This window comes from Coregonus clupeaformis, chromosome 10 (assembly GCF_020615455.1).
Source record: "Coregonus clupeaformis isolate EN_2021a chromosome 10, ASM2061545v1, whole genome shotgun sequence".
Lineage (NCBI taxonomy): Eukaryota > Metazoa > Chordata > Actinopteri > Salmoniformes > Salmonidae > Coregonus > Coregonus clupeaformis.
In genome coordinates this window covers 27,527,111-27,554,754 of record NC_059201.1, presented here as the reverse complement: position 1 = coordinate 27,554,754, position 27,644 = coordinate 27,527,111, and the positions used below count along the sequence as shown (strand labels likewise).

At 46.0% G+C, this 27,644-nt stretch overlaps 1 protein-coding gene across 1 annotated transcript in view; it reads left to right on the top strand.

Moving 5' to 3' along the window:
- The first annotated feature begins 21,392 nt into the window (after positions 1-21,392).
- LOC121575837 (A disintegrin and metalloproteinase with thrombospondin motifs 9) overlaps positions 21,393-27,644 on the top strand; it is a 44,954-nt gene continuing 38,702 nt past the window's right edge. The window contains exons 1-5 of the mRNA XM_045222931.1: positions 21,393-21,724; positions 22,003-22,400; positions 24,219-24,381; positions 26,634-26,947; positions 27,538-27,621. Of these exons, the coding sequence (XP_045078866.1) occupies positions 21,625-21,724; positions 22,003-22,400; positions 24,219-24,381; positions 26,634-26,947; positions 27,538-27,621 (1,059 nt within the window). The 5' untranslated portion in view covers positions 21,393-21,624. The remainder of the gene's footprint in view (positions 21,725-22,002; positions 22,401-24,218; positions 24,382-26,633; positions 26,948-27,537; positions 27,622-27,644) is intronic.

Here is a 27,644-nt window from a genome sequence, read left to right as displayed (position 1 = left end):
CACGAAGATCTCCTCCACCTGAGTTGTTCCATTCTCAGAGCTAGGCATGGTGGAAGCCCAACTGTGGAACACAGACTTGTCAGTCCTCCCTGATTACAAGCCAATCAATGTTTGACCACCATTAGTTGATTGTGGTATTTCTCCCTGGTCTAATCTTTGATAATTACCTCTCTGAATCACATTTATGTGAAGTATTTAGGTATTCACATTAAAAAGAATGCCCAGGCAATAACTGTCAGTGCCGTTTTTCACCACCCCTAATTCACCCCAATCACCTGCCCTTTAAAGAGACCGGTACTTTTATATACTTTTTAGCCAGTAGTTCTGAAAGTAGCCCTCACAAACCAAAAGTGGTCCCTGAAAATTGTGCACTATGTCACATATGTGCAGATATGTGACCCACCACCTGGATTCGGTCCTATGTAGCAACATTTGAAATAGTGTTTTTTACATTGGATAAAATTGGAGACTCTGAGCTAGAAAATGGTACATCATACACTGCAGTTGAGGAACAATGGGAAAGTAATTCTGCTGTGAAAGTTGAGAAATGGTCCTTGAATGTTTTGGTGTACCTACTGGAGAGCACTTCTTTGTCTACACCCATGCAGCATCGTTCACACCCTCTTAAGCCTTAGCCCCACCCATCTCTTTAAGGATTCACATGTGAGGCCATGTGCTAAACTGAGTGAGTAGTGTAGTAAACAACCAAACATTTCAAGACTAAAAGTAGTAGCCTACAATAAGGATAAACTCAAGGTAAAAATGCTCTTTATCTAGTCCATGGCCTATATCCTAATCTGACTTTGGTGCAGGTCATGTTGTTCTTCACATTACCGTCTCTAAGTTTATTTGTCACATGCACAGGATACAGAAGGTGTAAACGGTACAGTGAAATGGTTACTTGCATTTTTGCATAATATAAATATAAATTATTATTTTATACTTTTTTAATCATTATTAGATGATGCTACCCAGACACACTTGTCTAAATTGATGGGTCATTTGAAATAAATGCTATAACCACCCCCCAGTCACATCTAGCTAAGTGGATGGGTCACTATTGTCTAGACATGTACACATGTTCATTAAATACAATAGATGGCCGAAATCAACCCCAGACACACCTGGCTAACTTGATGGGTCATGTAATAATCTGGCGAAGTGGAGTCTTTTGTTTATACATGCTAGCTAGCTAAACAATGAACCAGCATAATCCCAATTCATACTACTACCACCAATACAAACTGATTTTCATAGCTGTAGTATGAATCTGCAGGTAGCTAAAGCTAACCAACTAGGTTCAATGTTAGCTAGCTAGCTAACATTAGGCTATAATGGTGTAGAATATTTTAATATTACACAGACCATACACGTAACGTTTGCTAGCTAGCTAACAGTACGCTTTAACTTGCAATGAAAATGACTTTCTGTCAAAAGTAGAAACTTATAATATCTGAAAAGGTAGCTCTTGCCCGTATACATGGATAAACGCTTCACGGCAGACTGGAACTATTTAACTCTGTTTGTTTGTAGCTATATCTTGTTCGGCCAGCGTTGTGTCAAATCACTCCGGTTCACACTGATTGTGGCGTGTGCAGAAAGTAGCCCATCACAACTTTTTCCAACTGCTCTGTCGATAGCGCCTGCTAAATTCAGGGCATCAATGTTGTTGAGAAAAGTAGCAAAAACTTTGTAGTTCTCGATGGCTAACGTTATATCTTTCAAAAAAGACGCGGTTGTGATAAGGCGGTGTTGAAGGAGGTGGCGGTCGTCGGTGCCAACGAACGCTGAAGCCTGCCCGAACAAGGAGGGGAGGCAGCCTCGGCCGAAGTCGTGACAGTACCCCCCCTGACGCGCAGCTCCAGCAGCGCGCCGACCCCGTACTCGGGGACGGCCAGGAGGACGCGGAGCAGGGCGAGCCGGATGGTGACGGTGGAAATCCCGCAACAGGGAGGGATCAAGGATATCCCTCACCCGGACCCAGCACCGTTCCTCCAGACCGTACCCCTCCCACTCCACAAGGTACTGAATGCACCCCACCCGACGCCTCGAATCCAGGATGGCACGGACAGAGTACGCCGCGGCCCCCTCGATGTCCAGAGGAGATGGAGGAACCTCCCGCACCTCAGACTCCTGGAGCGGACCAACCACCACCGGCCTGAGGAGAGACACATGAAACGAGGGGTTAATTCGGTAATCAGGGGGAAGTAACAACCTATACATAACCTTGTTGATTCTCCTCAGGACTTTGAATGGCCCCACAAACCGTGGACTCAGCTTCCGGCAGAGCAGGCGGAGGGGCAGATTCCGGGTTGAGAGCCAGACCCGATCCCCCGGTACGAAGAGCGGGGCCTCCCTGTGGTGACGGTCAGCGTTGGCCTTCTGACGACGCACGGTGCGCTGGAGGTGAAGGTGGGCAGCGTCCCACGTCTCCTCCACGCGCCGAAACCAGTCATCCACCGCAGGAACCTCGGTCTGGCTCTGGTGCCACGGTGCCAGAACCGGTTGGTAACCTAAAACACATTGGAATGGTGTTAGGTTAGTAGAGGAGTGGCGGAGAGAATTCTGGGCATATTCTGCCCATGGCAAGAAAACCGACCACTCCCCCGACCGCAGGAACCTACCCACATCCTGATTTACTCGTTACACCTGCCCATTTGACTCGGGGTGGAACCCAGAGGTCAGGCTGACCTAGACCCCCAGACGTTCCATGAACGCTGTGATGCGTGTGATAGAAGGAGTCAGGCGCAGGAGAGTAATATGCATCCAAAGAGTTTATTCCGTCGATAAACAGTTGCGTAAGCATGCGACAACAACACTCAGGCACAGGGGAAAATACTACCCTGGCAACAACAAGGTAAGGGTAGCTCAACCGAGCTACACACAGCTCACAACAAACAATCACCCACACAGACAAGGAAGCAGAGGGAACAATTATACAATGACTAATTGGGGATAAGGACCAGGTGTGTGTGATTAAATAGACAAGACAAGTGGAGTGATGATAAACGGATCGGCAGCAGCTAGTAAGCCGGTGATGACGAACGCCGAAACCTGCCCGAACAAGGAGGGGAGGCAGCCTCGGCGGAAGTCGTGACAGTACCCCCTTGACGCGCGGCTCCAGCAGCGCGCCGACCCCGGCCCCGGGGATGGCCAGGAAGACGCAGAGCAGGGCGAGCCGGATGGCGACTGTGGAAATCCCGTAACATGGAGGGATCGAGGATATCCCTCACCGGGACACAGCACCGTTCCTCCGGACCGTACCCCTCCCACTCCACGAGGTACTGAAGGCCCCCCACCCGACGCCTCGAATCCAGGATGGAACGGACCGAGTACGCCGGGGCCCCCTCGATGTCCAGAGGAGGTGGAGGGACCTCCCGCACCTCAGACTCCTGGAGCGGACCAGCTACAACCGGCCTGAGGAGAGACGAGGGGTTAATACGGTAATCAGGGGGAAGTAATAACCTATATGTGACCTCGTTGACTCTCCTCCTGACTTTAAACGGCCCCACAAACCGCGGGCTCAGCTTCCGGCAGGGCAGGCGGAGGGGCAGATTCCGGGTCGAGAGCCAGGCCCGATCCCCCGGTACAAAGACGGGGGCCTCACTGCAGTGGCGGTCAGCGTTGGCCTTCTGATGACGCACGGCGCGTTGGAGGTGAACGTGGGCAGCATCCCACGTCTCCTCCATGAGCCGAAACCAGTCATCCACCGCAGGAGCCTCGGTCTGGCTCTGGTGCCATGGTGCCATAACCGGTTGGTAACCTAGAACACACTGGAAAGGCGTTAGGTTAGTGGAGGAGTGGCGGAGAGAGTTCTGGGCATATTCTGCCTGCCAACGATCGTTGTAAGAGGCAGACCAAGGCGCAGCGTGATAGGCGTACATCTTTTAATGAGTACTTTACACCAACAACAAAACAACAAAACGATACGTGAAGTCTAAAGGTTCACCAACACAAACCTATACAGAACAAGATCCCACAATACTAAAGTGCCAAAAGGCTGCCTAAGTATGGTCCCCAATCAGAGACAACGAGCTGCAGCTGTCTCCGATTGGGAACCACCCTGGCCAACATAGATATGAACGATCTAGAACAGACCCAATGAAAACTAAACATAACAAGTCCACACCCTGGCTCAACATTTAAGATACCCCAGAGCCAGGGCGTGACAGTACCCCCCCCCCAAAGGCGCGGACTGCGACCGCGGCAACCAAGCACAACAGGGGAGGGGCCGGGTGACCACCACTCTCTCGCTACCCCCCCGTAGCGCCCCTGGTCTGGTCTGGCCCCGCTGGCCGGAGCTGGACTGGACACCGGTGGTGCGGATTGCTCTTGCTCCGGAGTGGAACAGGCACGGGCCGTGCCGGACTGACGACGCGCACCACTGGCTTGGTGCGGGGAGCAGGAACAGGCCGGACCGGGCTGGCGACGCGCGGGGAGCAGGAATGGGCCGGACCGGGCTGACGACGCGCACCACTGGCTTGGTGCGGGGAGCAGGAACAGGCCGGACCGGGCTGGCGACGCGCACCACAGGCTTGGTGCTGGGAGCAGGAACGGGCCGGACCGGGCTGACGACGCGCACCACTGTCTTGGTGCGGGGAGCAGGAACAGGCTGGGCCGGGCTGGCGACGCGCACCACAGGCTTGGTGCGGGGAGCAGGAACAGGCCGGACCGGGCTGGCGACGCGCACCACAGGCTTGGTGCAAGGAGCAGGATCAGGCCGGGCCGGGCTGGCGACGCGCACCACAGGCTTGGTGCGAGGGACAGGAACAGGCCGGACCGTACTGGGAACACACACCACTGGCCTTGTGCGGGGATCAGGAACGGGCCGGACCGGACTGGTAACACACCCCAGTACCTCTCGCCGTGCCTCTACACTCTCCTTCCCCCTCATGACCAATGGCCCCCGTAACCTGGTGGCCTCCTCTCCTAGTCCGCAAAGTCGCCCTGTAGCTGCCTCCAGCAGCCCCGTCGTCCATGCTGTGTGCCCCCCCCAAAAAAAAATTACTTGGGGTTGTCTCTCGCCTGTCCGACGACGGCCCGGTTGGCGCCGCTTCTCCTCTCCTGCCTGGGCATCCTCCCTCATCGCCCTCCGGTAGCGGACGGCCTCCTCCTCCGTGATTCTCCCCCAACCGAGGAAGACATCTACCAGAGTAACCTCCTGTTCCATACCCGGCGTTTGCTCCTGCACACGCTGCTTGGTCCTATTTTGGTGGGATCTTCTGTCACGATCGTCATAAGAGGCAGACCAAGGCGCAGCGTGATAGGCGCACAGCTTTTAATGAGTACTTTACACCAACAACAAAACAACAAAACGATACGTGAAGTCTAAAGGTTCACCAACACAAACCTATACAGAACAAGATCCCACAATACTAAAGTGCCAAAAGGCTGCCTAAGTATGGTCCTCAATCAGAGACAACGAGCTACAGCTGTCTCCAATTGGGAACCACCCTGGCCAACATAGATATGAACGATCTAGAACAGACCCAATGAAAACTAAACATAACAAGTCCACACCCTGGCTCAATATTTAAGAGTCCCCAGAGCCAGGGCGTGACACTGCCCATGGCAAGAACACCGACCACTCCCCTGGCCGGTCCTGGCAGTAGGACCGCAGGAACCTACCCATGTCCTGATTTACCCATTCCACCTGCCCATTACTCTCGGGGTGGAACCCAGAGGTCAGGCTGACCGAGACCCCCAGATGTTCCATGAATGCCTTCCAGACCTTGGACGTAAACTGGGGAGCTCGGTCAGACACTATATCCTCTGGTACCCCGTAGTGCCGGAAGACGTGAGTAAACAGGGCCTCCGCAGTCTGCAGGGCCGTGGGGAGACCGGGCAGAGGAAGGAGGCGGCAGGACTTGGAGAAGCGGTCCACAACGACCAGGATGGTGGTGTTACCTTGGGAGAGGGGAAGATCAGTTAGAAAATCAATGCTAAGGTGAGACCATGGTCGTTGTGGAACTGGTAACGGTTGTAGCTTACCCGCTGGGAGGTGCCTAGGTGCCTTACTCTGGGCGCACACCGAGCAGAAGGAGACGTACACCCTCACATCCTTAGCCAAGGTAGGCCACCAGTACTTTCCGCTCAGGCAGCGCACTGTACGGCCGATACCTGGGTGAGAGAAGGGTGATGTGTGTGCTCAGTAGATCAGACGATCTCGGATAAGAGCAGGCACGTACTGCAGCCCATCTGGACACTGAGGGGGAGAGTGATCCGTGGGTAATGCCTGCTCTATATCCGCGTCCATCGCCCATACTACCGGCGCTACAATGCAGGAGGCCGGCAGTATGGGAGTGTTGTCTCTGGGCCTCTCCTTTGTGTCATTCAGCCGGGACAGCGCGTCTGCCTTCACGTTCTTCGTACCCGGGATGTATGATAGAGTGAAATCAAACCGGGTAAAGAATAGGGCCCACCTGGCCTGGCGAGGATTCAGCCTCCTCGCTGCCCGGATGTACTCCAGGTTACGGTGGTCCATCCAGACGAGGAAAGGGTGTTTTGCCCCCTCTGGACAATGCCCCCACACGGTCAAGGCTCGAACAACAGCCAACAACTCCTGATCACCAACGCTGTATTTCTGCTCCGCCGGGCTGAGCTTCTTCGAAAAGAACGTACAGGGGCGGAGTTTGGGTGGCGTACCCGAGCGTTGAGACAGGACAGCTCCTATTCCAACCTCGGACGCATCCACCTCCACTACGAACGGTAGTGATGAATCGGGGTGGGCCAGTACTGGGGCTGAGGTGAACAGACCCCGCAGTTTGCTAAAGGCTAGGTCAGCCTCAGCGGACCAGCGGAGCCGGGACAGCCCACCCTTCAACAGGGAGGTAATGGGTGCTGCTACCTTGCCAAAGCACCGGATAAACCTCTGATAATAGTTGGCAAAGCCAAGGAAGCGCTGCACCTCCTTAACCGTGGTTGGAGTTGGCGAATTACGCACGGCTGAAATGCGATCTCCCTCCATCTCCTCACCTGAAGTGGAAATGCGATATCCAAGGAAGGAGACGGACTGCTGGAAAAACATACAGTTCTCTGCCTTAGCATAAAGGTCATTTTCCAACAGTCGGGCCAGCACCATGCGAACCAGGGACACATGCTCGGTGCGCGTAGCGGAATACACCAGGATGTCATCAATGTAGACCACTACACCGCGACCAAGCATGTCCCGAAACACCTAATTTTCATTTAAATTTTCGTCATTTAGCAGACACTCTTATCCAGAGCGACTTACAAATTAGTGCATTCACCTTATGATAGCCAGTGGGACAACCACTTTACAATTTTTTTTTTTTTTTAGGGTGGGGTAAGGGGGGGATAGAAGGATTACTTTATCCTATCCCAGGTATTCCTTAAAGAGGTGGGGTTTCAAGTGTCTCCGGAAGGTGGTGAGTGACTCCGCTGTCCTGGCATCGTGAGGGAGCTTGTTCCACCATTGGGGTGCCAGAGCAGCGAACAGTTTTGACTGGGCTGAGCGGGAACTGTGCTTCCGCAGAGGTAGGGGGGCCAGCAGGCCAGAGGTGGATGAACGCAATGCCCTCGTTTGGGTGTAGGGACTGATCAGAGCCTGAAGGTACGGAGGTGCCGTTCCCCTCACAGCTCCGTAGGCAAGCACCATGGTCTTGTAGCAGATGGATCTTCGTTGTCGTCGCAACGGGAAGCCTGTTGAAACCACAGACGATTACATCGGCAGACCAGTCGTGATGGATCGGCGGGGCTCTGTGTCAACTCTAGGAGGTCCCGTCCGGTTGACAGAGAGGTAGATAGCTGGGAGATGTGCCTGACTCGAGGCTAGCTCAAGGCTGATTAGCCACCAACAACATCCATTTGGTTGCAGCTGCGCATGCCACACACTAACCTATCATGTATAGTGTCACTCATTGATCGCCAAAATTCACAGTGTTCAGATAACTGTTTCGATACAGCCACAAACTGTGAGATTGAGTCCCCCTCCTCTTGATTTCTCTTATGAAACCGGAATCTCTCTGCGATTATCAGTGGTTTGGGAGAATAATGTCCTTTTAAGGTAGCCACAATTTCATCATATGATTTATCACCAGGTTTTTCAGGCGTTACTAGGCTGCGCAGTAGATTGAATGTTTTTCCTCCCATAACAGTCAAAAATATTGGCACAATGACTTCTGCTTTAATTCCATTTGCCAACACAAAGTACTCAAAACGTTCTGTGTAAGAACTCCATTGTTCCACAGATTCATCAAATGTTCCTATATTTCCAATCAATGCAGACATTTTCGGTTTAATTTTATTTATTTTAACTCACAATGACTTCACTTTCTCCCGCAGCGAAACTCTTCATATCCCTCGAGGCTCTCATTGCAGTGACATCAAAGGCTAGCTAGTATCACTCGACTGGCTAGCTCCACGTTATGTTTGCATCTTTCTACAGCGAGAACATTTTTTATAACGAATTTAACTCAGACTTTCTGCCGAAGACGATGAGCACAAACGTGAGAATGTTCCTTCCTCGTCGCCAGTTTTGTTGTATAGCACACTGTATTACTTATACAACTAATATAAGGACAGGACATGAGACGGGAGTAGAAATTAACGTGGGCATTGTTTTAATGCGTTTTACAGGAAGAACATTCCAAGCATTTCAACGTAGGTAAGCAAGGGGGAGTTACATGTGCCCTAAAGGGACAAAACTAGAATATCAATACACAACAAATTCAAACTCATCTCCCGGCATGTCCAGCCCATCGATTATCTCAGCCAATCGTGGATAGCAGGAAGGTTCCTGTCTTTTTCCGTGGGCTAAACCAACTAGGCTCGTAATTTTCCAATTTTATTCGTATTTACAGATGCAATAGAGGTTTGTTATTAAGGCACATGAAAGTACACATGTTCCAGAACAAATTTCAGCCCAAAACGCATAAAAAAATTAAAATACAATAAAGACATTCAAATGCCTCTCCTGTGAAGTAGTGACTTGCGACATACGCCTAGCTTCCTGAAACGGGTCACATATGTGCACCACGTCATTGCTCTCTTTCTCTCACTCTGCTGTGTGTGCATGATGTGCCTCTTGCTAGCTGTCACTCATATGGTGAGGGACTGAAGCTCAATGGGTGAACTTGAGTTGCTAGGGGGCTGGCCCACGTGGGGGGGAAATGGCGCAGCACAGCTTCCAGAAAAACAGTTGCTTAAAAACTAGGGATTTCGTGGCTGATTGAGGTAAAACAGTAATTCTGCTCATAGATTATGCATGTATGAACTATATATTAACACATACAGCCCAAAGCATGAGGTAAAAAAAATACTTAGTAGTTGCCAACGTTCTGAGCATGCCTTTAAAATGTCTGGGTTGGCATTCCTGTCATATTAAAACATTCTTGTTGAACAGGACCTGTCCTCCAGCACAAGGCTGAATGGATATGATTAACAACGAGGTGCCACCAGAGATGATCATGATGAATGTGGTTTCTGTTGTTTGGCGCGCTGAATATGAGCGCATGATCACTCCCCCACATGTTAGAATGCCAGGTATTATGTTGTGCTTCATTTCCTGGGGGTTCTGACCATGCCATGCCATAACAATACACCACTGACCTGGCATGGACTTTTCCTAGAAACACTGCTCATTAAAGAACTAACCTGCCTGTGTTCAATGTTTGGATCAGCAAACACAGTAGATGCCTTTACAAAGGGTATTTCTGTTGAAATGCATTGTAGATCTGTTATGTTGTGATACTGATATATTATGTGTGAATATGAATGAGTCAAGGATGAATGATTCTAATGCACAATGGCTAGATTTGATTAAATCCAACCTACAGTAGGTTCTGCCTTCTAACTGAGCTGAAACTACAACAACAGGGATTTCCAAACCATACACTGGCCAAGGTTAAATGATCCTCACCATAAAATCGACCAAAACGGTGACAAAGCAGAGTACCAAATCCCACAGCAGGAATAACTCAAAGGTAAACTGTAGGTAAAACAATGTCAAATCAAATCTAATTGTATTTGTCACATGCTTCGTAAACAAAAGGTATAGACTAACAGAGAAAAAAAGAGAAATAATAGAAAAGTAATAACATAAGGAATAAATACACAATGAGTAACGATAACTTGGCTATATACACGGGGTACCAGTAACGAGTCGATGTGCAGCGGTACGACGTAATTGAGGTAGATATGTACATATCGATAATAAACAGTAACAGCAGCGCACGTTATGAGTCAATAGAGTTAGTGCAAAAAGGTCAATGCAGATAGTCCGGGTAGCTATTGGTTAACTATTTAACTGACTATTTAGCAGTCTTATGGCTTGGGGGGCTGTTCAGGGTCCTGTTGGTCCCAGACCTTGTGCATCAGTACCGCTTGCCGTGCTGTAGCAGAGAGAACAGTCTATGACTTGGGTGGCTGGAGTCTTTGACAATTATTAGGGCCTTCCTCTGACACCACCTGGTATAGATGTCCTAGATGGTAGGGAGCTCGACCCCAGTGATGTACTGGGCCGTACGCATTACCCTTTGTAGCGCCTTGTGGTCGGATGCCAAGCAGTTGCCATACCAAGCGATGATGCAGCCAGTCAAGATGCTCTCAATGGTGCAGCTCTATAACTTTTTGAGGATCTGATGGCCCATGCCAAATCTTTTCAGCTTCCTGAGGTGTAAGAGGCGTTGTCATGCCCCTTCACCACTGTGTTGGTGTGTGTGGACCATGATCATTCCTTAGTGATGAGGACACCGAGGAACTTGAAGCTCTCAACCTGCTTCACTACAGCCCCATCGATGTGGATGGGGGCGTGCTCGGCCCTCCGTTTCCTGTAGTGCACGATCAGCTCCTCTGTCTTGCTGACGTTGAGGGAAAGGTTGTTGTCCGGTCACCACACTGCCAGGTCTCTGTCCTCCTCCCTGTAGACTGTCTCGTCGTTGGTGATCAGGCCTACCACCGTCATGTCGTCTGCAAACTTAATGACGGAGTCATGAGCGGCCACACAGTCGTGGGTGAACAGGGAGTACAGGTGGGGACTAAGCACGCATCCGAGGGGCCCCCGTGTTGAGGGTCAGTGTTGCGGATGTGTTGTTGCCTACCCTCACCACCTGGGGGCGGCCCTTCAGGAAGTCCAGGATCCAGTTACAGAGGGAGGTGTTTAATCCCAGGGTCCTTTTCTTAGTGATAGCTTGGAGGGCACTATGGTGTTGAATGCTGAGCTGTAGTCAATGAACAGAATTCTCACATAAGTGTTCCTTTTGTCCAGGTGAAAAAGGGCAGTGTGGAGTGCAAAAGAGATTGCGGCATCTGTGGATCTGTTGGGGCGGTATGCGAATTGGAGTGGTCCAGGGTGGCTGGGAAGATGGTGTTGATGTGAGCCATGACCAGCCTTTCAAAGAATTCCATGGCTACAGAAGTGAGTGCTACGGGGCGACACGTTGCCAGAAGTGAGTGCTACGGGGCGACACGTTGCCTTGGCGTTCTTGGGCACAGGGACTATGGTGGTCTGCTTGCAACATGTAGGTATTAAAGACTGGATCAGAGAGAGGTTGAAAAGACACTTGCCAGCTTGAGGTGTGGATAGATATACTATACAATGTTTGATGATATGACCATCATGATGGGACTTCAATGTAAAACTGAATCCTGTGGTGACAAAGGAAGAGGGAGTAAATGTGAAAACATGACAGTCGGGGCTGCAGAGAGCTAATCTCACTGCTTCAGGCTGCTTCGCATACCTTCCCTTTGGGCCAAGAGGGGAACCGAATAAGCCGGGATGAAGCTCTAGCTGTATCGCTTACACAAACTAGACTTTTCCCAAACCGCTGATCACAGCTGAGCTGACCATCCAGCGGCCGGACCAGGCCCTCTGTAGTAGTGAGTGCCCCCCCCATCTCTGTGGTAAAACATTCAACTGGGCACTCGGTGAACCCAAAATGACCTCTGCTCAGCTCAACACCACTCTACACTGATCCTACATTCAACAATTTGGTAGGATTGATCTCAATTTCCTTCTTTGGATGATGAATGGATATCCTACAATAGGATGAAGTCATTCTAAATTATGTTATCGCAGCAGTTTTCCAAAGATTTGAAGTTTATGGGAGACACCATAACCGAAGAAGTCCTACTCTGTTTCATAAGTAAGTTTTGGATGTTTAGTGTCGTGAAATCATATTTGTCCACTTTCTGATTTCTGTATATTTTTGACACTGAATGTTATCAGATCTTCAACCAAACCCTAATATTAGATAAAGGGAACCTGAGTGAACAAATAACACAAACATTTGACCCTTATTAAAAATATATATATACAAAGTTATGCAACACCCAATGCCCCTGTGTGTAATTGTCCCTTTATAACCAAATGCTTCCTGTAGTTGTTGATCAATCTCTCACATTACTGTGGAGGGATTTTGGCCCACTCTTCCATGCAGAACTGCTTTAACTCAGCAACATTTATTTATTTTTTGCAGGAACTGCTCGTTTCAGTCCTGCCACAATATCACATTCCGGTTTAGGTCTGGACTTTGACTAGGCCATTCCAAAACTTTACATTTGTTGCTTTTCAGCCATTCTGATGTAGACTTGCTTGTGTGTTTTGGATCATTGTCTTTCTGCATGACCCAGCTGCGCTCAGCTTCAGCTCACAGACAGATGGCTTTACATTCTCCTGTAGAATTCTCTGATACAGAGCAGAATTCATGGTTTCTTCAATGTCAGCAAAGCATCCCCAAACCATCACATTACCACCACCATGCTTAACCGTTGGTATGAGGTTCCTACTGTGGAATGCAGTGTTTGGTTTTCACCCGACATAACGGGACCCATGTCATCCAAAATGTCGACTCAAGTTTGCCAAAAAGCACCTGGAAGCACCTGGATGATCGTCAAGACTCCTGGAAGAATGTTTTATGGACAGATGAGTTAAAAGTGGAACTTTTTGGACAACATGGGTCCCGTCATATCTGGCGAAAACCAAACACTGCATTCCACAGTAAGAACCTCATACCAGTGGTCAAGCATGGTGGTGGTATTGTGATGGTTTGGGAATGCTTTGCTGCCTCAGGACCTGGACGACTTGCCATCATTGAAGGAACCATGAATTCTGCTCTGTATCAGAGAATTCTACAGAATGTCAGGCCATCCGTCCATGCAGCCTGGTCTCATAGACTAGATGTAACAGTAAATCCAGGACACTCAAATTAGTATGATATGTTATGTTTGGTCTGGTTACATAAAACAGAAGGTTACTTATGGCAAAATCAAAAGTAGGGTCGTTGGTTGGGGTCGATGGGTGTAAAACGCGAACGTCTAGCAACCCAAAACTTTAGCATTTTAGCTAATTAGCAACTTTGCAACTTCTTACTACTTTTTAGCTACTTTGCAACTACTTAGCATGTTAGCTAATCCTTCCCCTAACCTTAACCATTTAACCTAACTCCTAACTTTAACCTTAACCCTAACCTTAACTGTATCCTTAACCCCTAACCCTAACCCCTAGCCTAGCTAACGTTAGCCACTTAGCTAACGTTAGCAATAGCCACCTAGCTAACTTTAACCACTACAAATTGGAATTCATAATATATCAAATTCTTAACATATTGTACGAATTGAACAGCTGGGTCATGCAGCAAGACAATGTTCCAAAACACACAAGCAAGTCTAAATCAGAATGGCTGAAAATAAACCAATTTAAAGTTTTGGATCAGACCTAAACCTGATTGAGATGATGTGGTAGGACCTGAAACGAGCAGTTCATGCTCGAAAACCCATGGAAGAGTGGGCCAAAATTCCTCCACAGCGATGTTAGAGACTGGTACGGCAACTGCACCGCCCACAAATACACGGTTCTCCAGAGAGTGGTGCGGCCTGCCCAACGCATCACCGGGGGCACACTGCCTGCCCTCCAGGACACCTACAGCATCCAACGTCACAGGAAGGCCAAAAAGATCATCAAGGACATCAACCACCCGAGCCAAGGCCTGTTCACCCCGCTATCATCCAGAAGGCGAGGTCAGTACAGGTGCATCAAAGAGACTGAAAAACAGCTTCTATCTCAATGCCATCAGACTGTTAAATAGCTATCACTAGCTGGCTACCACATGGCTACTCAACCCCGCATCTTAGAAGCTGCTGCCCTATGTACATAGACATGGAATCACTGGTCACTTTAATAATGTTTACATACTGCTTTACTCATTTCATATGTATATACTGTATTATACTGTATTTTAGGCAATGCCACTCCGACATTGCTCGTCCTAATATTTATATATTTACTTTACTTTTAGATGTATGTGTATTGTGAATTGTTAGATACTACTGCACTGCTGGAGCTAGGAACACAAGCATTTCGCTACAACTGCAATAACATCTGCTAAATATGTGTATGTGACCAATACAATGTGATTTGATCAACAACTGATAACATTCAGTGTAAAGAATATGAACAAATAGCGTAAATCAGAAAGGGGGCAAATACTTTTTCACGGCACTGTAGGGCCCTTTGCTATACAGTTCTGTTCCGTTTGTTTTCTTTTATCCCAGGAAGACAAAGAGACTTTAATAAAGGACGCACTCGTGCCCAACCATCCTGTCCACCACAGAAGATTGAGTGTTTCTGGGTATATAAGTGAAAGGGATGTCTAGCCATCTGACATAGGATATTTCCTGTTCCTCCAAAGCCAACCATTCCTAAACAGAAATGTACACAGAAGAGGAGCTGTGGGCAGCATGTCAATGCCTCTGGGAACGCGGGGGAACAAGAGCACAGCACCAACGCAGACATTCCTCCTCCTCACAGCTGTGTTTTCAACTTAAATCCACACAAGTCAATACCTCAGCAAGGCAGCGGCTGAAACTGGACTGCTGCCTCCAATTCATACAGTACATATTGCATGACTGGCCTTTCTCTCTATAGTAAAGTTTTCTTGTTTTCTAAGATATTACAATGCTTTAGGATGGAGTTCTTTGATGTTTTGCTGTGTGATGTTCAAGGTCGTTTCACACTGAGTATAAATTGAATGCAGGTCTATGAGGGCAGTCAGCTACAGTACAGAGGCAGAGGTAGGATACTGTACTATATTTAAGATGTGTTGTCTTTGTTTGAGTTCAGCCTGAAGTGATTATAGAGGTGACTCACTGCACTGGACCATGCACAGAGACAATATGAAAGCATTAACACACGACAGACTGTGCATTGTCAGGGAATAACCGTACACCTCAGCGGTGTGAGAAGGCCCTCGGCAAGCCCTCCTCGGTAAGCCCTCCACGGCGACAATGTTATTGGGGGTGCAGGAATGTTAGATTCATCTTTTAGCAGTTAGGTGACATTTGGCCTTTATATCAAACCAAACTTTGTGTTATTAGCACCATTGTTTTTTAAAGGTTAAAAAACCTGCAGCGGAATTTTCGGGGGGAATTTTCCTAGATTAAAAAATGAGAAAGTCGCTAGAAGGGCAATTCTTAACATTTAAAATAAGAGAAAAAAGAGAGACCAAAAGTAAAATCAAAATGTATTAGACTACTTAAAAAAACACAACCAATCTGAAAGGGCACCTTTCTTATAGAAGGGCAAAAGGGTAGGTGCACCTCTATCTGTGCACGTGCCTGGGACAGGCCAAACATCTATGCTTTTTTGTCTATGCCAAGCTGTACTGGTTATAGTTTAAGAGGGAAATCTTTGTGGTTCATCACCTCCATGGAATGAAAAACTGTTTAACATTCAAATACTGCATGGTTTTGACCAATAGCATCCTTGTTCTCTTATCATTTCTTCCATCCAATGAAACAATTACCCCCCACGTTGCATCAATGCATTGTCATCAGACACAACTTCAAAGTGATTGTGCCAAACTTCATTTTGACTTAATTCTAGTCTGTTGAACTATAAAGAAATTGCATTACAGATACAGCATTACCAGTGGGCTGTTAGCCCTTCCCCCAGGTTCCTGGCAGTCTGTGGAGTTGGTTGTGACAGTAATACATGTTAGGGAGTTTCACGCTGTCAGTCACAGCCGTCAATTGGAGCCACTCACTGTGCTGGGTTAATATATATAATTACATTATCAGGCCACATTGAATTCAGAAAGTCTGATTTGGCAGTAATTCAGCAGATCCTGTGGGCGCTCTGAAAGATTAGGCTAAGACAGGGTATCCCTGCCCACTTCAACAGACTGTCTATGGGGCTACTCTTCCCATCAATGTCTCCCATTCAGTTGACACTATTGAGCTCAATTTTGTTGTTTTTTAAGACTGTTACGACTATTACAATTACAAGTCTTGCACAAGGTCAAAAGTGTTCAAGCCATCAACAGTGAAAATGCTTAATGTGCAGCTATACTACATACCGGAAACTTTTTTTCTACTTTTAAGTGAACCCTCTAAGTGTGACATGAGCGTTGGTTGGACTTGGAAAGGTCGTCATTGATGTGTTTTGTTCCCTCCCATCCAACGGGGGCCCCGTGCACACTGCTGTGCACCTGTCATCTGCACTAAGCCTGTCGGTCCCTGGTGGTCCCTGTCGGCCCCTGGCGGTCCCTTTCGGCCCCTGACTCAGTGGGGCTGCCAGCGGGACCCAGGCCAGCTTATTCTCCAGGCCTTGACAGCTACAGAATAGAGCCCCTGACCCAGAACACTAAACTATATCTATTATGACAAAGGAGCAGGGCCCAGGCAGCTGGAGCAGAGGGGAAACAAATTAAGCAAGATTGGTGGGTTTAAAGAGAACCCTGTGCCCCTTCAACCGCTCCTGTACTGTACACACCCTGTTTATTGTGATGCTCAGTTCAGGTCTGTGCTGTCTTCATCTCGTTAAGGTCATTCAAGAGACCCTGGATTTTACATGATGTGTTAGACACTACAATGAATTTTTACAGTGTAGAAGCATCGCTTCTGTATTATGAAGTTACATTATTGAGGTTAAGAAGGATATGAATAAAGTGAAGTGGTCCTATTAACTACTCTACTTTGATGACCTGGCATGCTCACAATGATAATTAATTTATGACAAATTATCACACTGTATTTATTTTATTTATTTATTAAGTTTATTTGAGCAGGGACAATGTTCAACAAAAACATTAGTCTCAGTACACTTGAGAGAATTTGCATTGTACCAAATTTAGCTAGCATCTCATTTCCTTCTGCAGTCCCATGTTGGCGCCCAATCAAAGGATCAGAGAAAAATAACACTGTTTCTGCTGTATTCCTTTTACTCCTCGTGACATCCAGCATTTTTGGAGTAAGGAATCTAAAATAAAGGCTGTTTTTGAGCTAGAGGAAAGGTGCTGATAACCCCACGCCTCCCCCTACTCCCTCTCTCTTTCTCTTACACTCGCACTCCTTCAACAGCTGCCTCATATCAATCCACTGGCTTGGGCTGGAAAGGGTTATCTTTTGGGTTATCTTTTCAATTTCTCTCACAGTTGAGAGTGATTAGGTCATCGTGTTGTCCTTTTGTTAAGCACGGGACGACAAGTAAGAGGGGTAACAGGCCCAGTGCTGCTAACTGATGACATACAGACTCAGAGAACTGATATTACTACTTTCCCCAAAATGGTCTGTCACATCCATTTCGAGTCAAATGGGGTGCTTGGGTGTCTGTCTCCAAACTGCAGTGTTACACCCCTCCCCGCCTCCTGTCACCACCACCACCACCACACCACAGCTCCACAGTCCACCGTGTCCATGTTATGATGTTATGAAAGAATACATGCCCTCTGAAACCTTCAGCAGGAGAAGAATGACTCACTAAGTCTTCATTTGCCCTACTGGACATGTAAACAGAGGATTTGGTGGAAGTGTTGAGAGGTTTTTGGAAGTTGGAGACTACACAGCTGGAGGCTTTCTTAGTGTGTGGCACATTGACATTTTTAGTGATCCAATTGACATTTTAGTAATTTAGCAGACACTCTTATCCAGAGCGATTTACAATTAGTGAGTGCATACATTTTTCATACTGGCCCCCCGTAGACGTAGTTTCAACGTCTAGTTTTAATTTACATTTGGTTGAGCTGTCAACTAACGTGAATTCAATGTGAAATCAACAACAAATGTCCCCATGTCATTGGATTTAAGTTAAAAATTGGGTGAAAAAAAAAAGAAATTCCCTTAAGTTCATGACTTTTTGCAAGGAAAGGCAATTGAGCATTTTCTCATAGAGAATAATATCATGTGAAAAAGTAAATATCCCCCGATGTGTCACAGTAGTAAAGAGAGACCAGTGTATTTCTTAACAACTGTCCCCTGACAGGATCCCAGCTGGAAAGGACAACAAGGCCACTGAGGTTAGAGCCTTGTGTCTCATTCAAAGATGTAATGTAGGCAGCAACATATAGCCAGTTGTCAATGCATGTGAATAAAAAGTATATATTCTCCTATCAGCCATAGTTGTATAGAACCAAAGCACAGAAGACCTGCTAAGCACTGAATACTATGGATGACAAATCACAACACAGCACACATGGACCTCGCCCAATAATTAAGACAAGTTCAGTACACCAAGGAAGTTAGTCATAAGGGGAGGGAGGGGATGATAAAAGCATAGCAATTATGTTTCTCTCTTTGAAACCCCAGGCCAGGATTTAGCCTCCATTCAAGCTTTCCAGTCCTTATCGGCCGTCATCAGAACTGGAGGGGAAGTGAAGTTTACAAGGTCACGAGGAGGCCGCCCTCGGTATGCTGTCAGATGCCTGTTACTGTCCCTGCAGGCCAGGCCAGGCCAGGCTCCATTGACCTCAGTGACAGTCCACTGACTGTGCATTGAGAATAACCACAGGGTCTGTGACTACTAATGGTCTACTGGTCTCCTGAGTGGCGCAGTGGTCTAAGGCACTGCATCGCAGTGCTAACTGTGCCACTAGAGATCCTGGTTCGAATCCAGGCTCTGTCGCAGCCGGCCGCGACCGGGAGACTCATGGGCGGCGCACAATTGGCCCAGCGTCGTCCAGGGTAGGGGAGGGAATGGCCGGCAGGGATGTAGCTCAGTTGATAGAGCATGGCGTTTGCAACGCCAGGGTTGTGGGTTCGATTCCCACGGGGGGCCAGTATAAAAAAATATGTATTCACTAACTGTAAGTCGCTCTGGATAAGAGCGTCTGCTAAATGAATAAAATGTAAAAATGTACTAGTCTGTTGAGTGAGGCCAACAGTAGCTAAACAGCCTCTTCAGAACAGCACAATGACAAACACAAAATCACATTATACAACAAGTAAACTGCCAACCACCAAGTCAACAACCAACCACCAAGTCAACTGCCAACCACCAAGTTAACTGCACCACCACCATTGTATTTAAAGCTGAACACGATGCCTTGTGGCAATGTTTATCTAGGTATTTGTATCTTCCCCAAGACCCCCGTTGTAAAAAGGTTTATGGAGAGTTCTGGGAAACTGATAATTGTACCTGATGGGTTACATTTAAAGGGGCTAAGGTTACTGGATGTAGAATCCACCACTTTACTAGGCCCACAGTGCGTTTTACTGACAGTGTGTTTTACTGTCTGTTCATAAGTCCAAAACTGCAAGAAGATCTAGAGGGAGCATAGTTCATTTACATTTACATTTGAGTCATTTAGCAGACTTCCAGTTAGTGAGTGCATACATTTTCATACATGGTTCCTGTCTGACTACTGCATGTTTGGAGAGATTGTAGGTATTTTAAACAAATCTGCAGTTAACAACAGTTAATTTTGCAAGGTAGTGGGTAGAATAAATTTTTAGTTTTTTGACTAGTTTGCCATCATAGTTTATTTAATTAATTAATGTGATGTTATTGATACTGTGGAAAACAAGCATTTGAGGAAAAAAAATGGATTGTTTTGTTTAGGGGTAAGATAATATATGTAAATGCCTTTGAGTTTGATCCCAGATTGGCTTAACAAAGCATGACGTCTATAGTATCGAATGATGGAAGTTGAGCTCTATTGAGTCAGATTATCAAACAGATTTTGTCATCATTTAGAAGACAAAAAGTACTGATTTATAAAATTAATCAATAGAGGCTTGAACTTCATGTTTTAACCAATACAAATTTTGTACAAGCTGGTTGGCTATCATAATTTTGTTTGCCTGTTTTCCTTCTAAAAATCCCTTGTGCTTAGGCTATAATGTGTTTTTTTCTGAGCCCACCACGGCCATTTCCTATGGGGCTATTGTTTTAGGTGTGCACCTGCAAACCATGTTAATGGTTCTAATGGTGATGTTTGTTGATTGTACCAAACAAATTAGCTGTAACGTCCCATCTGCTAGCATTTATCACTACATAAGGTCTCTGGGGAGGAGACCAGGCGTCTAGTGTTGTGGTGCATTGGTTGCAGTGATGACACATCAAACCAAGGGAGTGTTTTAGGAGTGCTTAGCAGCATCTACAGTATGTCACAGGTTCAACTAAACTATTCTAAATAAAATAAAATAAAATTGTATTTGTCACATGCTTCGTAAACAACAGGTGTAGACTAACAGTGACATGATTCCTTCTAGCCCTGGTCTGTGTAGTAACAAGGATATTTAGACTAGTTTTAATCTCAAGAACATGACTGCCTGGTGAAAATGTATTTCTTCATGTCCTGTTTTCTTGACAGAGCCTTCTAGGCTACTTATCTTTCACATATGATAATATTGAAGAACAAACTGTGTCTTTGCATAATATGATGATGTGTATGTGTGTGAGGGGGAGGGAGGGAGGGAGGGAGGGAGGGAGGGAGAGGGGGAGAGAGAGAGAGAGAGAGAGAGAGAGAGAGAGAGAGAGAGAGAGAGAGAGAGAGAGAGAGAGAGAGAGCGAGAGAAGAGAGAGAGAGAGAGAGAGAGAGAGAGAGAGAGAGAGAGAGAGAGAGAGAGAGAGAGAGAGAGAGAGAGAGAGAGAGAGAGAGAGAGTGAGTTGGGGGATACATTTAAAGGAACTCAATGACTTTTTAAATGTAAAGATCCCCCAAATCCTCATTTGTGAAGACACAGTGAATGAGGTAGAATAGCTGAGTAGGCTAAATGTGGAGTAGCTTGAAACCCTTTGAACTTAACTGCAGTGTCTATACAAAGGACCCCATGTAGGCTAATGTCAGGAGGAGGATGTAGCCTAATAAAGTGATTATCAGTAACATTAAACAATGCCATTATAATGTCTTTATAACTCAAATGTTGACATTTCTCATTGCTTATCCAGCTACTACCTTCATGGTTTCTTCATGGAGAACAGCTCCACCACCGCCAGCAATCCTAATTGAAGATGTTTCTCAAGTAATTGCAGTGCTGCCACAATAATACGTTTATTCTGTCTGTCAAGTCCCTCTCTAAGAAATGGGAGTGGCTTGGTTGAGGGGCGTGCTCCATTAATGTAGCCTACCTTTTCACTAAGCGCGCCCCCGACATCAGCAGTCTGGTGCCTGCAGTGTAGCCCACAATAGTTATATGTTTGTAGCCTACAACCGGCCCCTCTCTCTGCAGTATGCATGTTCTCCAGGGGATCCGCGAACCGCTCACGACCCAACGCACGTTACTGGTGAGAAATCCCCCAGCCAAGAGTCAAGCATAATCGATTTGAATGTGGCAGACGCGCAAGCACTTAAGAGTTGGAATAGGTTGGAAAGCCCGAGTGACCGGAGCAGCTGTGCAAGAGGCATACTTGTATTCGGTGGTGCTGCTCTCTACTTAACGTGGACAATCATGCATGTGCTGTTTTGGGGACTAGGGTTTCTGCTATTTCTCCCAGACGTTTTGAATGTAGTGTTATCCACGGAGAGATCGCTATTGAATTCAAGAAAAGGTAAAGTATTTCGACCTGCCCAAAAAATGTTTTACCATGTGATGTGATATTTTGTAACCGGTATGCAGAGAATGAATGACTTTTTTCAGGATCAGCAAAACACATGACTTGCAATGCATTTATACATTTATAATGGTCTTATGTTTTTGAATTACTTTATTTCACAGGGCAAACGTAATTAACTCATATAACATTATTATTATTATAGTTATTATTATTATAATTATGTATTATCATTGCTTATGATATAGCCGTTATACCATGGCTTTCTTCACCAGCTAAAGTGCCTAAGCAGCTTGGCGCATACGAGATTGTAACTCCGGCGCGAGTGAATGAAGCCGGTGACAACTTTCCCACGAGCGTGCACTTCAAAAGGAAAAGGCGGAGTGTGGACGGTGTCCCTGGCAACTCCTCCGATCAATGGGCCTCTCCAACAATCCATTTCAAAATATCTGCGTTCGGACAGAGCTATCACCTCAACCTGACACTCGAGTCCGGATTTATCGCTCCGCTATACACTGTGACAGTACTAGGAGCACCTACCAGAGGTAACATAACGGATTTCACCCTGGAGGAGGAGGCGGAGGAGGATACGGAGTATCAGCACTGCTTCTATAAAGGACATGTGAATGCTCAAACGGAGCACACCGCAGTCATCAGTCTCTGCTCTGGATTGGTGAGTCCAAGCACTTTGAGTAGCCCTCCCTTGATACAGTGTGCTACAATGTTTCTCTAGTCTGCACTATGATAGGCTCACGTGTTATATGACTAGATATGAAACTGTAATACCAATTGTTTACTATGCAGCTGTTCACATAATAATACTATGGCAACATGAGAACATTAGGGGAACCTTACCTGGCAACGGAGTGCATTTTTACCTCTGCACAAAGCGCGCCTTTCCAGCCTTGTGCATTTGTGTTCAACATGCAAGTGGTGACTGTTAATGAGAGACAGACGTTATGTTAGCTCTTGTATCCCTGACAATCTAAAACGAGCTGCTAAGATAAATAACTTTGTGCCTAGATGTCCTCTCTCTTGTCCTCCTCCACTTCATCCATCATTCACTCTGGATGCATGCTCCTCCGGTCGCTGGTGACGTCCTACGCACATTAGTGCAGAGGGAGCGCCAGTGGTGCTGACGTCATCACGATTCAGTCTCGGACAAGAACATAATATCCATTCATGCATGACGTTGTGGAGTAGAAATTCCCTAGGGATACTTACAGATTGTATTGATAACAATTATTAACTAACTGCGAACATCTTTGAGGTCATCACAAATCAAACAAATGGGACTTTTTACAATTTTTAAAAAACATTTTAGTCATTTTTAGCAGACGCTCTTATCCAGAGCGATTTACAGTTAGTGAGTGCATACATGTTTTTTTTCTTACTGGCCCCGCGTGGGAATCGAACCCACAACCCTGGCGTTGCAAGTGCCATGCTCTACCAACTGAGCTACAGGGGGACCTGTACTATAGGCCTAGTTAGCTTGCTTGTGGATATCATTTGACATTAAAATAAAACAAAGTTAATGTTGGTCTATGGGTGTGATTCATGCCAATAAAATGCACTATTAAAAAGTGAAAATGATCAAGCATTTATAGGCTATTTATTCATACATCCAAGGACTTGTAACTTGCTCTGGACCTATTCACAGGGAAACGGTCAGAAGTAGGTATATGCACACTGATATATTATGAATCATATCCACTTACCATGAATTAACCACTTTCTCATTTCAATTCCACTTTGTAATTTAAATTTCGTGAGTCATCATCCTCAGTCATAATGAGAGGGGCTCCCACAACTAAATCAATACTTGGTGTTGTCATTATACAGTATATTGTTTGCATGTGAGTACAATGGTGAATATTCCCAATGGTCATTACATTTTGCATACAGCAGACCTACAGTATATGATATGCCTTTTTCCCTAGTTTGAGGTGGTTTCAATCTCATACATAAGCAATGAAATACATTTTCATGGTGAATTAGGTTCACTCTGGGCCACCCTATTGGTCTGTAACATTGCCCAGTGCAGCATTGTCCAACTCAATCTAAATTAGAAATGAGTGCTGTTTCCACATTGCTTAGCTTTGCACTTTGCTTGTCTGGTGTATCTTTGACCTCCAAGTTAACTAGTAGTACAGCCTGTGCTTTATGAAATGCAACAAGGCTTCCACCAAGTCTGCCAACTGTGCCAAGAAACAAACAAAAAGAGTTGCATTGTTTTCTGATAGGTATCATAGGACTCATTCTTCTCCTTTTTCCTCTCTTTTGCAGGGACCATTTTACTAATATGCATGCAAATACATGTATTTCAACACATTCTCATCACATGAATAGCTGTGTATAAAAGCCAGTGGGGGCCCTGACAAGGAGCATTTCAACTAATATTTTGAGTGTGTCCATGCAGTACGAATCCACACTCCAATGTTACTGCAGTTATTTCAAACAATTCTGTTTCCTCCTGTTTTCTCCCTCTCAGCTTGGCACTTTCAGGTCACCAGAAGGGGAGTTTTTTGTGGAGCCCCTTCACAGCTACAATGGAGAGCACTATGAAGAAGAACACACCAAACCTCATATTGTGTACAGGAAGAAGGCCCCCAAGAAAGAGGCAGCCGGGGAGGACACTGCTTGTGACACATCAGGTACAATGAAATAATGAGAGGAGAGATGCAATGGAGATTTTTGGTCTGATATTTTTATTTTTAGAAAGAGAGAGAGAACGAGCGAGAGAGCTGTGTCAGTTTCATTGCGTCCGCTGACAGTTTCAACCTTCACCTGGTGTCTGATGGCTCTGAGTGGAGAGGAGAAGAGAGAGGATGGGACTCCCTGTGAGAGCTGCTACATGTGTAAACAAATGTGTGTGTGTGTGTGTGTGTCTCAGTCTCCCTGATAACACGCCCCTCGTTAACCAGCCTTTAACAAGTTCACACAGACGTAAGCAAGGAAGGATAATCATTGTCTCTCATATACAGTATTATATCCCAAAACTCCACTATATGATTCGCAATTGAACTTATTATAGTCATTTTACAATTATAGTCATGACCAATGACCATGCTACTGTGCTGTCTTGTTTAGACTTTGGTGTAAAGCAGTGGCATCATTTTGCTCATAGAACTGAGGAAATACAGTAAAAAAAATTTAAGTTGTGAATGAATGTTGTAAGGCAGATATAACAAGTTATGAGTGGTTCTTTAGTGACTGACATACAGTATCTGAAAGACAATATAACTGTAACCAGTCATTCTTATGATCTCACCATCCTTCAGGCAAACACATTGTGGCACAGCAATTTCACTTGAACAACTGATTACACAGAGGTGTATGCAGATGCTATGCACCCTAGAATGCAGTATGTGCAAAAGGTCAGAGGTTATTCAAGTTTTCAAGAGCAAAGGGCAGGATATGCATGCATCTTACCTCTAATTTCCCTAGCAAGTTCTACTATAACTGGGTACTTTTTCAGCTCATGCACAGGACAACCATTTTGGAAGTTCTTCCTAGTATCGCCGAATCTCTGTTTATTGCTACAAGTTCCTGTTGACTCTTGCACTTCCTGTGATCATTTGATAAGAAAACACGATAGGCACACTACCATGAAGACACTGTGTAAATTGTATTGTAGGAAAGTGATGCCAACTTCAAACATTTAAGTATGAATTACTATGAAAATAAATCTGAATGATATTGAGTAGAGTAATATGCAAAACATTTCACTACTCATAGGTGTGTGTGTGTGTTTGTGTATGTTACATCTCAGATTTGATGACCTAAAAATTAATTTGAGTTCAATAGATTTTTGAAAAAGTTGGGATGCATATAAGACATTGTGCAGGCTTTTACAGGTACCCTTTGTAGCTCTGGATTTTCAAGAAGGGAATATGTTTCAGTCTGAATAGAATCATGGGTAGCAGAAACAGCTCAACTTTTGTGCTGGAGACGGGGTCGAAAAGAAGAGTGGAGTGGTACTTGTGCTACTCCATTGCATTTGGTTGTCATCTCAAGATTAAAATCAGACTCAGAAGTCACCCTGAGTCATCCCTGGTGCTCCTCCTTGAGATGTTGGGGCTTTGCTCCATCTTTGGTGTGTGGCCGAGTGCCAGACTTACCTAAAGTGAACGCAACCCACGCCCTCATCTCTCCTCCTCTCCTCCCCACTCCTTCTCTCTCCAGGCCCTTGGACCGCAACACTTTCGTTTTGACTAATTCTTTTAGCAATAATATGCAAAGAAGAGCAGCAGCATATTCACTTTGTATGCATTCACAAGCATTACCTGGCAGTAGCAGAAAAACAGTGCTTTCAAGTAGGCTTGAGCGGTATACTGTGTATACTGTATACAGGTGTATTTTGAAATACTGACAGTATGATTTTCAATACTGTCAAAATATTATTATTATTTATTTTTTTTATGGTTGGGGGTCCCCGAAAGCTCGGGGATGCGTGCTACACCACTGCTTATAACTATAAGTTAACTATCTAAGATTTGCCAAATAAATTATCTCCTGCTCAGGGCTCCAGCTATGTATTTGGTTTGCTAACTTGCTAGTTAAATGGCTAGCTTTCCAGATCAAGCTTCTTGGTTACAGCAGAGACAATCAATCCCCTCCTGGATCAAGATCCCTGCTGCCTACATTTTTTTGGTGCATCAAAACAAATTACGCTTGGAAAGAAATACCGCCCCTTGTGTGCACTGCCGGTAATACAGTATATCCTGGTATGGTCCAGGAACGGTATAAAGTTATGAAAATCTGGATACCGCCGAACCATACTTTCAAGAAAGAGAGAATGACAGTTGATTGTATGATAAATGCAATAGCCTGTCATACAAGCTTGCAGTATAAGCTTGTGTTTTATATTGAGAGTATTATATTCATTTGACCATCTCTTTTCCAGGACATAAACACAGACACAAGAGGAACAGGGACAAGGTGAGGAGACATCCGATGGCCAGCAGCAGCAGCAGCGGCATGCTGAATGACCTGGAGAGCCTGTCTGCAGGCCTGACTGCCAATCCCTTCTCCAGATCAGAGAGAGAGAGCAGCAGACGGCCGGCTAATGACAGCAGCAGTGACTCAGTACCTCACAGGAGATCAAAGCGCTTCCTCTCCTATCCCCGCTTTGTAGAAGTCATGGTGGTGGCAGACAGCAAGATGGTGGAACATCACGGGAGCAACCTTCAGCACTACATTCTCACGTTAATGTCCATCGTAAGTTCTGCTCAGTTAACCACCCGACCGCCAGCCAGTTAGCCAGCCTCTTTGATTGTAGGGGAGTGGGGCTGTATTCTGTTGTGTCCCGGGCCATCGGCAGCAGGCAGGCAGGCAGGCAGGCAGGCGGAGGGGTCAGAGGGCTCAGAGGGAAAGGGCAGCCCATGGCAGGAGTAAACAAACATTTTTTGAACGGTCATGAAAGGGGCAGCATGAGGTGTACCTGTCTGACAGCTTTGATGAAAGTGAAAAAATAAGCTCTGGTATGTCGCGTAGATGGCATACTCCTGCCCACTTCATATAAAGGCTTCCTCAGGTGTCTGTGGCTGAGAGCCTAGGGAGTAGCTAACCTGGCCTATATTCTGATCCTGGTAGTCTGCATTCCCTACAGGATCTAACTGCAGCCATAATAAACCTCTCAAACAGGACAACGAGAACATGTTTTCTTCCCTTAAAACTGCATGTTGATTTAGAATGTCTGAACCGCTGATTGAGTACACTCCTAAAGGTTTTGATGTATGTTGGCTACTGAAATATATTGATGTTTTAAAAAAACGGGTGATTTTTCTGTCTATAATCTTTTCCTTCAGGTGTCTTCCATCTACAAGGATCCCAGCATCGGAAATCTGATTAACATTGTGATTGTGAAGTTAGTCATAATTAACAATGAGCTGGTAAGATTGCAACACTAACTCTA